The sequence below is a fragment of the Dendrobates tinctorius genome, unplaced genomic scaffold (assembly GCF_039654945.1).
Source record: "Dendrobates tinctorius isolate UK_male_01 unplaced genomic scaffold, ASM3965494v1 ptg000211l, whole genome shotgun sequence".
Classification (NCBI taxonomy): domain Eukaryota; kingdom Metazoa; phylum Chordata; class Amphibia; order Anura; family Dendrobatidae; genus Dendrobates; species Dendrobates tinctorius.
The window spans coordinates 16,478,006-16,490,884 of record NW_027361878.1 but is presented as its reverse complement, the minus strand read 5'-3'; the positions used below and the strand labels follow the sequence as shown (position 1 = coordinate 16,490,884).

The following is a 12,879-nucleotide window of genomic DNA, read 5'->3' as shown; positions in this document are numbered from 1 at the left end:
TAAAGATCTGTTAATATGTCCAACACTATAAAGGGCTTGATATGCAGGGTGTGTATGAAGGAATAGAGAAGTCCTGGTGGTTTGAAGGGCATGGTGGGCCTGTCAGGTTCCCTTTAAAATAGGTTGGGTTATAATATATATATTAATTTGAGGAAAAAAAATATAGGCAGCACTCAAATTAAATGTGAAAACAGTGGATACTTTACTGATCCTCAGGTGGCAACGTTTCAACGGTAACCCGTCTTTGTCAAGCTTGACAAAGACGGGTGACCGTTGAAACGTTGCCACCTGAGGATCAGTAAAGTATCCACTGTTTTCACATTTAATTTGAGTGCTGCCTATATTTTTTTTCCTTTTGTTAATTTGGCTGTTTGGACACTGCTGAATAGGTTTTGCACCTACTATATTATTTTGGTAGTGCTGCCCTTTTTTCTTGATTTATATATTAATTTGGCAATTTTTTGTTTCACATCACAATCTTTATTAAAAATAAAACTATTGAAATTTTCACACCTCCCACTGCGTCTTTTATAGACTTATACTTCTTGTCATGTCAGGAAGAGTTTTCAGCAGTCTCCTTATCATCAGAGGCAGCATTACTATGATAGGTCACGCTACGCAGCTGATAATACAGGATCCACCAATCACAATAGACAATGTCAAAGCTGCCCCTGCCCCTCTCCCTGCATAGTGACCTTTGCACATGCTCATTAGATGATGCAATACAAAAGATGGGTTCATAGCCTGTTAATTGCGGTTAATGTACATGTGTTTTTTCCTGAAACAACAGGAAGTTAACGTCTAAAAAAAAAAAAATGGCCAATGTGAAAATTGCAAGTTATCTATTTTTTATTTTTCATACAGTTTGTGAAATGGGAAAAATATATTGCTAAAAAAATACATTTAGCACAAAAACCTGATTTAATAGGTCATTTTCTGATGAGAGAGACGGTCCAGGACTTTAACATTGACGGCCTATGGGGAGGGTAGATTAATGGTGTAAAAGAGGAAAATATAGATCACCGTAAAATGTTTTGGTATAATGAATTTATGTAAAATGTTTCAAACTTGACATTGTTAATGAAACCCCATTGCAAAAATTATTTTTAGCCATAAAAATATGAATTTAAGTTAGGAGACATTTGTAGGGGTAAAGGAAAGAAGGGTAATAAAGCAAGTCATGGTTGAAGAGTGGGAGACTATCCCTCCTGCCCTTCTGTTTTCTCCTCATTAATAAAGACACAGTTTATTTTTTGATTTGTGCTTATTAAAATATTTAATAAAAAACATTGAAAGCAAAATAAAAAAGTGCTTATATTCAATTCAACAAATATTCTTTGAATAAATACATACAACATACAACGCAATTCATATAACTCCTTAGAAGCAGCTACAGTATATAATATATATATATAACACTGGATAACCGTTGATACTTCCTCCATGCTTGACTGAGAGTCTGCCATTTCTACCATGGATAGTCCAATCATTCCATGAAGCCCAAATTCTCTCTCCTTGGGTTCTCCCCCACTTGTCAATTATAAGGAGATTTCCTGTAAATGGATTTTATTAATCCATTTTTCATTCTCTATTCCTTCTGCCTCAAATGAAATATCTTTGTGCCTGAGAATGGAACAGATTAAGTTATTACATGTTCTTCAGAGCTAATTAAGTAACATTTCCTATAATTGAATGCCCGATGTTTCGTTATCATCAATGATTTGAACCAGACTTTTATCCTAGTTTAATTGCTATGTGTATGGATGCTAACCGTAAAGAATAAGTGTTGTTTTATTTCTTATTTCTTTTATTTCATTTATTTATTGTTTTATTTCTTTAATTTAATTTATTTTTTTATTTCATAAATCAATAGTAGACATTAAAATAAGCAACTTTGTAATATATCTTATCAGAGAAATCTGCTTCTTTCTCCTCCTGGACTGATCATTCATTCCGAAAATTCCACAATGGATAAAATCTGTCTCCAGTGTAGACAGATTTTCCCATTACTGAGATAAGAGATGGGAGTTTCTGAAATAAAAATTAAAACAAAGGTCCCTCTTAAAGGCTTTTCCATCAATATAAGATATTCTATAATCCTGTACCCAGCGCAGGTAAATGGTCACCAACATTTAAAAAAAACTTTTATTTGATTGCCAATGGTGATATTCTTTCATTACCAAAAATGTTTGGACTTTTTTTTGTGAAAATCTGCTCTAAAGTTATGGAGACTAGGTCTCTTTTTTCTTAGCTTACTGGCTGTTGTCAAGACTGATCCATCTCTAGTTACAGACAAGCAGAACCGGGGTCAGACTGGCCCACCGGACAACCGGAAGATTCTCCGGAGGGCCCAAGCATAGGCAGCTGCTGGCATACTGGCCAGCAGTTGTCTAGGGCCCCCTACTGCTCCAGGGGCCCCCAGCCAGTGGGCAGCTGCTATGGGGGCCCCCCTGCCAGCAGAGCAGCAAGGGGTGTCAGGAAGCAGAGCCGGCTTCTGCCGTCCCCGCTACTAAAGAAAAATTAATATTCACTGCTCTGTGGGAGGAGCCCAGAGCAGGACTCCTCCCAGCGTGACATCACCACCACTACTCCCAGCTCCATGCTCACTGCTCAGAGATGCTCAGAGAGCAGTGCGGGTGGGCGTCACGTATTCGGCTGCTGCAGACTGGGGAGCACTATTTGTAAGTAGTAAGCGCTCTTGTGTCCTGATGACTTTTTGTGTTACTGCTCTTCCCTGTGATGAGCAAGCAGAGAGAGTGGAGCAGCTCTTGGCAAGGCTAACACTGATTGGCTGCACACAGCTAATCAGTGTTAGCTTAAGTTTGTGTCCTCTTCTCCCCGCCATACAGCACAGCTCAGGTAATGAGATGCTGTCAGTAATAACGCCCCTCCCCCACAGCGTAAGCAGCAGAGGGAGATAGATGACTCCCTACTACAGCTGCAATGGTTGAAGGAGGGCCCCCTGCCAGCCTAAAAGTAAGTGTCAATGGGGGGCCTTTAGTCAGGGGTGAGAGAGGGGGAGGGGCTAAGATACTTAGGGATAAATCAGGGCCCTATTACCTCATCTCTCCTACCTCATCTCTCCTATCACTCCTGACTGACTGCACCCCTCACTCTATATCACCCCTGACTGCACCCCCTCGCCCCGGAATCACCCCTGACTGCACCCCCTCACCCCGCAATCACCCCTGACTGCACCCCCTCACCCCGGAATCACCCCTGACTGCACCCCCTCACCCCGGAATCACCCCTGACTGCACCCCCTCACCCCGGAATCACCCCTGACTGCACCCCTCGCCCCGGAATCACCCCTGACTGCACCCCCTCGCCCCTGAATAACCCTGACTGTACTCCCTCCCCCGGAATCACCCCTGACTGCACCCCCTCGCCCCGGAATCGGAATCACCCCTGAATCACCCTGACTGTACCCCCTCCGCCGGAATCACCCTTGACTGCAGCCCCTCACCCCGGAATCACCGTCTCGCCCCTGTAACACCCTGACTGCGCCACCTCCCTCTGTATCACCCTGACTGCGCCACCTCCCTCTGTATCACCCTGATTGAGCCCCTCTCCCCCTTTATCACCCTGACTGCGCCACCTCCCGTTGTATCACCCTGACTGCGCCACCTCCCCTTGTATCACCCTGACTGCGCCACCTCCCTTTGTATCACCCTGACTGCGCCACCTCCCCTTGTATCACCCTGACTGCGCCACCTCCCTCTGTATCACCCTGGCTGCGCCACCTCCCTCTGTATCACCCTGACTGCGCCACCTCCCTCTGTATCACCCTGACTGTGCCACCTCCCTTTGTATCACCCTGACTGCGCCACCTCCTCTTGTGTCACCCTGGCTGCGCCACCTCCCTCTGTATCACCCTGGCTGCGCCTCCTCCCTCTGTATCACCCTGACTGCACCACCTTCCTCTGTATCACCCTGATTGAGCCCCTCTCCCCCTGACTGCGCCACCTCCTCTTGTGTCACCCTGGCTGCGCCACCTCCCTCTGTATCACCCTGGCTGCGCCTCCTCCCTCTGTATCACCCTGACTGCACCACCTCCTTCTGTATCACCCTGACTGCGCCACCTCCCTCTGTATCACACTGACTGCGCCACCTCCCGTTGTATCACCCTGACTGTGCCACCTCCCCTTGTATCACCCTGACTGTGCCATCTCCCTCTGTATCACCCTGACTGCGCCACCTCCCCTTGTATCACCCTGACTGCGCCACCTCCCTCTGTATCACCCTGGCTGCGCCACCTCCCTCTGTATCACCCTGACTGCGCCACCTCCCTCTGTATCACCCTGATTGAGCCCCTCTCCCCCTTTATCACCCTGACTGCGCCACCTCCCTCTGTATCACCCTGACTGCGCCACCTCCCGTTGTATCACCCTGACTGTGCCACCTCCCCTTGTATCACCCTGACTGGGCCACCTCACTCTGTATCACCCTGACTGCGCCACCCCCCCTTGTATCACCCTGGCTGCGCCACCTCCCTCTGTATCACCCTGACTGCGCCACCTCCCTCTGTATCACCCTGATTGAGCCCCTCTCCCCCTTTATCACCCTGATTGAGCCCCTCTCCCCCTTTATCACCCTGACTGCGCCATCTCCCTCTGTATCACCCTGACTGTGCCACCTCCCCCTGTATCACCCTGACTGTGCCACCTCCCTCTGTATCACCCTGACTGCGCCACCTCCCCTTGTATCACCCTGACTGCGCCACCTCCTTCTGTATCACCCTGACTGCGCCACCTCCCTCTGTATCACCCTGAGCCCCTCTCTCACTGTATTACGCCTGACTGACTGCACCACCTCCCCCTGTATCACCCTGATTGAGCCCCTCTCCCCCTTTATCACCCCTGACTGCGCCACCTCCTCCTGTATTACCCTGATTGAGCGCCTCTCCCCCTTTATCACCCCTGACTAAAACTTTTCTTTCCCTACTACTAACAAAATGAGGCTCTTCATAAAACGTTATGGTCTTATAGATGGCAGAGAGATTTCTGTAAAAAGTATATGGGAGGATGTGAGGGAAAACTCTTTTGATATTACTCCAATGTCAGATATAAGTGATTTAGGATCCCCCACCACTAGAAGAGGGGGCATTCACATAATTTGCTGTTTGATTTCTGCAGCAAATACATTAACAGCAAAAACATCCACACAGACATTGTGCAGATATTGCTGCATTTACTACTACTGTATGTAATGTCGCACCTTTACCACTGACCTGATTCTTTGTATTGCAAAGGATGAAATCGGTGGTGAATTTGTTAAAGGGAATCTGTCACCCCATTTTAGCGCTATAAGCTGTGGCCACCGCCATCAGGGGCTTAGCTACAGCATTCTGTAATGCTGTAGCTAAGCCCCCAATGTAACCTGAAAGAGAAGAAAAACACGTTAGATTATACTCACCGGGGGGTGGGGGCGGGAGCGGTGGGTGTCGCGGTCCGGTCCAGCACCTCCCATCTTCATACGATGATGTCCTCCCTATTGCTCCTCCCTCGGCTCCTGCGCAGGCGTACTATATCTGCCCTATTGAGGGCAGAGTAAAGTACTGCAGTGCGCAGGTGCCGGGAAAGGTCAGAGAGGTCCGGCGCCTGCGCACTGCAGTATTCTGCTCTGCCCTCAACAGGGCAGAGAAAGTACGCCTGCACAGGAGCCGAGGGAGAAGCAAGGAGGACGGCATCATCGTATGAAGATGGGAGGCGCCGGACCGGACGGCGACACCCACGGGACCGGACCGAACGCCGGGGTGAGTATAATCTAACTCTTTTTTTCTTATCTTTCGTGTTACATCGGGGGCTTATCTACAGCAATACAGAATGCTGTAGATAAGCCCCTGATGGCGGTGCCGGCAGCTGATAGGGCTAAAATGGGGTGACAGATCCCCTTTAAAACTGCATCGGTCAATTCCCACTGTGGATTTTCTCAGCGTATAGATGAGATGTCATAAAATCCCCTCCACTACACTGGTGCTATAACACATTGGCCTAGTGGTTAATAAACACCAGGGAACATTTATCATTGAATTTGAACCAAAATGTGGGCGCCAACCCCTGCTACATCATTAAGACGTGTACTACCTTATGTTATACCCTGATATTAGCGTGTTATATTGCACAGTTGGTGGCCTTGTATTTATTTCTATGTGCTACATAGTGGGCCCCAAGAATGATTTTCTCTGGTGGGCCCAAGGTGCTCCAGTCCGACGCTGAGCAGAACAGTTTTCAGGAAATAGGAGCGATCCCTCACAATTCTGTTGTTGCTCCTGACTTTTAGGGTATGTGTAGACGTTGAGTATTTGGTGCAGAAATTTCAGTACAATTTCTGCAAATCTTAGTAGGAAAAACACAGCATCAAAAATGCATGTTTTTTACTTGTTTTTGCTGCAGATTTTTGCCCACTGATTAGTTTTGTTTTTGTTTTTTTTTTACATGTAGCTGAATTGTAAGTGCGTGGCTGCTTGTTGGTGCGCTAATATTTTATTTGTAGGATCTCATTGCCATCTCCTGGTAGAAAGGAGGAATGTTCTCAAATTCTCAGTATTGTCCTGTGGATTTCTGTATGAAAATGGTTAATACTATCTACGTTATAACATGAGTGGGCTGTGGACGCCTCTAAGAGGGCCCCTGTGCCTGTAATCAACTTTGAAGCCATATTGCATCATCATGAGCCATAGAAAAAGATCAGATCCATCAAACAGTTTTCACCAAAACTATTTCAAATTTTGCTACATTTTTTAAGCAAAAATTTTGTGACTTCCTGATGCACAAACTTTTTGAAAAAGTGAAGCGAGGGTACAGACAAGCTCTGCCAGCAGATTCACCATAATTTACTCCACAAAAGTGATGTGAATTATAGCAGAAATGTATTGGAGTGACATTTCTGATGCTAGGACAAAGCAGCGACAAAGTCATTAGGAGCCGTATTCTTCTTAAACGGAATCTGCCAGCAGGTTTTTGCTATGTTATCTCAGATAGGGATAGGGACACTGATTCCAGCGATGTGTCATTTTTTTAGGCCATGTGCTGTTGTTTCATTACAATTAGTGTTTTATCAGCAGATTATCACCGCCGGACTAGCTCTCTCATGCCTCCTAGTCCCACCACGAATTTGGTACATCTTACCCTAACGCACTTTTCCTCATGGCAGTCGTGCAAAATGATAGTCTCGGTGAATTGGGGCAGCAGTACCAGATACAGCCAGTACACAACAGACCCAATTTCCTAATTTTGTACTCAACCTTTAGACTAAATCAGAAAACGAATAGATCATGAAATCTGCAGATTAAGAAAATAAAAGCAGAAGATGTTACCTGTATTCAACCTCATTAATGGTATCTGGTAATGAAGAGTCTTTGGTCTCCAGCAGAAAGCAGGAGAAGAAGCCTGCAATTATGGGACTGATACCAAAAAGCATGGGAAGGATCGTCTCTGAAAAATCGCCTGTCAAGTGCAAAACAGATGCCACAGCGGAGCCCAGGCGGGCATTCATAGCGCTGAAGCCCATCCCAGTTTGCCTGCATGAGAAAAGGAGAAATAATACATTCATTAGTACTTAAAGGGACCCCGTCACATTGAGGATAGTGTCTGATCTGCAGGAGGAGCTGAGTAAATATAGAACTTTCGTATTTTATCTGTATTTTTTTCAAGCTTAGACGTCCTAGTCAATGACTGTCAGTCTTCCTTATATGGCTGTGCATACTAACATTCACTGTCAATCACTAAGTAGTACCGCCCACTGGACTCCTAAGAATAAAAAGAGCTGAAATTTAAATTAAAAAACTACAACCAAAGTTCTATTGCTTCTGCAGAGCTCCTCCTGCTCTAAAAACTAATGTCCACAGGTAGGACACCATGTACAACAAGACAGGCTCCCTATAAAGACATTATATATATATATATATATATATATATATATATATATACAAATACTAAAATACTATACTGCGACTGATGAATACATGTGCAGCACCCGCTAGGGCCGTGGGGTACTCGCTCCAGGCCGTTCAGTTCTTCAGGGGATGTCACGGCAGCAGCAGCAGTGACCCGGTCCGTGGCCCTGGGTGTGCAATAATATGTCTGGGGGAGAAACTTTATAGGGGAAAGTTCATGACGCCACCCGTGGTGTTCAGCAATAGGAAGATGGCCGACGCTGCGATTCAGATCCACCGGGGCGGTTGGTGACGCAGCAGAGATGTTACAGCTCTCCACGGGTAGAGCTAGGCCCCAGGGCAGATATAAGATAGTAGATGATGGAAATGGTTGTAGTGCAGGGCAGATGACGCAGTAAATAAATCTGAGGACACAGCGGGGTGCAGTCTTCACACTTTTACTCAGGTCTTTCAAGTTACAATCCCCAGCCGGGGTGCTGTGTCCTCCGGGTCGAGGGTCCAGCCAGCTCTCAGGTAATTTGGAGTACACTTTACCAGAACCCCCTTCTTATGTTCCTTCACTAGTTGTCTCACTGCGCTGGCTCCTGCCTCTCCTGCCCTGCGCTTCACACACAGTGTCCCAAGCCAGCAGCCTTGTATCCTGTCTGGCGACGATCTCCTGGTCCCCTGGACCCTATATGGCTGCCTTTTCAGTGTGGATTCGCCTGTCGCACATACAGATACTTCAGCCTCCGGTTTTCTAGCTGAGTCCTACAGTCTCTCCACTTGTCTGGGGCCAGTCCCCAACTGCGACCTGGTCCTTCCACCTGACTACAGGATTTGGGTGCCACTGGTGGATTCCCCACTTCCCATGCCCCTAGGATCCCTTCTTCACTCCACTTTACTCTCCAGTCCTGGGACGAGCTCCTCACTCCTTCAGTCCCCTTCACCAACTGTCTTCTCTTCCTGACTCCTCCTCCAACTGACTCCTGTTATACCATGACAACTCTCCACTACCAACTCTCAGCTTTCTCTCCAGCTGTCCTACCCTTATCTACTTCCTCCACCAACACCCTCTACCTAGTTGAACCCTGGCCTAAAGAGGTCTAGTGTTGGGTACTAGTGTGTGGGTCCTGGGTTGTGCTCCCTCCTTCCCCAAGAGCAGAGTACCACACATCTGGCTGAGGTGCAGTACCTCTGTGGCGACTGGACCCTCAGGGGCGCCACACATGAATTCCACTTTTGGTATACACATAAAAACTTGAGTTACTTAGTTAACAATTTTGATCAAAAATCATATAAGCCATCCACCAGCGACAAGGCAACCTCATCGGGTGAACCTGAACTCTAGTGACTCAACTCTCTATGTGACCAAACGGATAAAATCTGTCTTAGCTCTAATTAAAACTGGTCTATAGGTTCCCTACAGGTTACTACATCTGAAAATCTCAGTTTTAAGGGTTTGTCCACTACTATGATATTGATGACCTATCCTTAGGTCACCTGTATATGTGGGCTGCCACAAGGAGAGTCTACCAATTTATAATTACACAACATTTTCTGCATTTTTATATTTGCAAAAATAATAAGGATTCAAAGTACTGAATCTTCTCTGCATTAGTTATATGTAGCAGTAAAAGGAAAACTTCTTGATAGCATAGAAACAGGAGACAACTAAACATTTTCATTGTCAGATTTGAATTTGGGAGGTGAAAAATCATTAAGAAATGGCTGATGTCATAACTGAACCTGGCAACTTTGGAAAATGTGTAGAATAGTGTCAGCAGTTACCAGCTGCAGTGGAGGCTGGATGTAAAAAGCGATAAACTGAAAATAAATAACAAAATAAATAATAATAATAATAATAATAATTATTATTATATATATATTATAATATATAAATAATATATAAATAAAATATATATAATTTAGCTAACACTTTGAGAGTCTACCTACTATTTTTTTTAATTCTCAAAAAATGTAACTTTAATTTCTCAGTTATTTCATATACACAATTATATATTTGTGATATTGTCAGAGCTCTTGTTTATCTGAATGCAAAGTGTGTTCCACATCATTTTTCTTTACCCAATTTTGCTTGGGATACAAACAGTTTACAGAGCCAAAACTCCATGGCTCCGTACCCTGTACAGTATAGTGGCTGCAGATCAGCTGCTATTCACCTGCAGTACCCAAGAGCAGCCACTAGAGGTGTATGGAGCTGTGGTGCTCCAGGGCACTGTACAGAGCTGGTAACAGCTGATATATGGGGCCGCCGGGTGTCAGATCCACATGGATCTAATATTGATAACCTTTCCTAAGGATAAGTCATCAATATCAAAGGAGTGGATAACAGTAGTGGGACGATATGTAACAGCTTTAGTAGATAATATCTGATTTGCTGAACCAGTGCTGCAATCGAGCTATAAATCAAAAAAATAATAATTAATAATGCCAACTTCAATGCAAACCCACCTGATCTCTGTAGGGTAGAGTTCCCCGGTGTACAGATACATGCATGTAATAGAGCATGCCAGAAAAGCCTTCCCAGTCACCGCCAGGACTGTGCACACCATCAGCATATCTGAAAGAGAACAGTATATATTATGTATTATATAGTACTATGTATACCATGTAATAACACCAAGAAAACGGAGCAATAACCACCATAATGCCAAAATATCCAAAAATATTAAGGCTGTGTGCCCACATAGCGTTTAAGCATTTCCGCGGCATTTTTAAACGTGCGATTCTGCTGCGGAAATGCTTAAAAAAAGCATTCCATGCATTTTTAATAGAAAACGCACATGTTGTGCCAATGGTGCGTTTTTTACCGCGGCGGAATCGCTTAGCAGTGAAAAAACGCAGTATGTTCATTAATTTTGCGGAATTGCCCGCGATTCCGCATATCATCAATTATATAGGCGAAAACACATGCAAAAATGCTTGACAAACGCTTAAAAAAGCACATACGCTTTCCCGGGAGCAGGGTGTGCGATTCTGCTCAGGTTTATTCTGCATGAGAATCGCTACATGGGCACATAGCCTATAGAAGTCTTTAATGAAATTGTATCAAAATATAAAATTCACATCGATGAATGTAACATGAGACAGATAGTTGTTAACACATGAGCCGGGAAAAACCGGATGAAACAGCAGTCCTGCGCCCAGACATAGACATAAATGGGCTAAAAAACAAGAAGCATTAGTTCCTTAATTAGGATCATATCCCTTAGTCTCTATATATACAAATGAATGTGTGTGTGTATCACCAACCAATCACGAAGCATCTTTCATTTCACCAGAGCTGTTCAAAAGAAGCTGAGCTGTGATTGATTGCTATAACCAACAGTTTTCCTTGCAACCAATCACTAAGCATCTCTCATTTCACTAGAGCTGATTAAAAGAAGCTGAGCTGTGATTGGTTGCTATGACCAACAGTTTTCCCACTTGACAACACCTCAGCAGACACTGACATGGTGGGAGAAATCTAGCATCCCTGGGAACATAAGCTCCCAGCCATTGTCTGCCCCCCAGACAGGAGCACAGAGCACATGACAGAAATGAATCCCCCCTCCCGTGCCTATATACTCATCACACATCCTCCATCCCGTAGGCACTGTAAGGTACACCTGGGGTGGACCCGCTAGACCGTGGCAACGAACCTCCCGGGGGCGAGCTGACCAGGTGGACCACCCCCTATACAGGGAGCGTTTGGGGCAAGCCCGCGGGTAACTATTACCACGGCAGCTGGTACCCTGGAGAGTAACGACAGACAGACTACTAGAGCCGGGTTGGGGGTACAGGACTGACGGTACCGGCTAGGAGACACAGGACAGGCGGCACGGCTGGGAGACACAGGACAGGCGGGCACGGCTGGGAGACACAGGACAGGCGGGCACGGCTGGGAGACACAGGACAGGCGGGCACGGCTGGGAGACACAGGACAGGCGGGCACGGCTGGGAGACACAGGACAGGCGGGCACGGCTGGGAGACACAGGACCTAGGAAAGAGGAAAAAGGAGAGGTGAACGAGCCACGGATGGACAGGACGCGATAGCGAGCATAGAGGGTGGCCAAAATCACTAGGGAAAAGCAGTGATACTCAGGCACCGCTGGCAGGAAGAGGCGGCCAGATATAGGGGCTAGTAGGAGGACTTCCGGGTCGTGACCTAAGGTGGAGGAGGAGCAGGCGCGCGTCCTCAGGAGGAGGAGGAGGAGCGCGCGTGCCCAGGCACAGTATGTGCGCGCGCCCGCCGAGCAGGAGGGGCGGGAGCGTGCACCCGGCGCGGTCCGGAAGACCGGACGAAGGGGACCGCCGGACAGAGAAGAGGAGCCGGGGAGGACCGAGGACGGCGGCGCAGAGGGAAGCAGGATGCCGGAGGAAGGGTAAGCTGCGGCCGGGAGGAGGCAGAGAGAGGAGCGCGCGGCAGCCGCCGCGTGACAGTACCCCCCTCCTTACGCGCCCCCCTCCGCAGTCCGGAAAAGAATTTGGCCAAGATTCGAGGGGCCTGGATGTTCTCTTGGGGCTCCCAGGACCTCTCCTCGGGACCAAAGCCCTTCCAATCAACCAAGAAAAAGGTTCTCCCCTTTTGCTTTCTCATGGCCAAAATATCTTTAACCTCAAATACATCGTCTGCGGAGACAGGCGGAGGTGAGTGAGGGGCTTTAGAAAGGAAACGATTGAAGACGACTGGTTTTAGCAAGGACACATGAAAGGCATTAGGGATACGGAGAGAGGCAGGAAGCCGTAGTTTATAGGAGACATCGTTAATACGGGACAAGATCTCAAAAGGTCCAATATAACGGGGACCCAGTTTATGGGAAGGGACCTTGAGGCGAATAAACTTGGAGGCCAGCCAAACTTTATCACCAGGGTGATATGGCGGAGCATCCAGGCGTCTTTTGTCGGCGTGTCTCTTAACTCTGTTACGTACCAACTCGAGAGCGGCCTTGGTCTCCTGCCAGATCCTGGAGAATTCCCCGGTCAGAAGGTCAGCCGC

The 12,879-nt window shown here is 46.8% G+C and overlaps 1 protein-coding gene across 1 annotated transcript in view; it reads right to left on the bottom strand.

Annotated features, from left to right (window-relative positions):
- Positions 1-1,254: 1,254 nt before the first annotated feature.
- LOC141058309 (solute carrier family 22 member 20-like) overlaps positions 1,255-12,879 on the bottom strand; it is a 53,144-nt gene continuing 41,519 nt past the window's right edge. The window contains exons 10-12 of the mRNA XM_073554514.1: positions 10,352-10,460; positions 7,319-7,522; positions 1,255-1,623 (exon numbers count right to left, since the gene is read on the bottom strand). Coding sequence (XP_073410615.1) covers positions 1,539-1,623; positions 7,319-7,522; positions 10,352-10,460 — 398 coding nt within the window. The 3' untranslated portion in view covers positions 1,255-1,538. The remainder of the gene's footprint in view (positions 1,624-7,318; positions 7,523-10,351; positions 10,461-12,879) is intronic.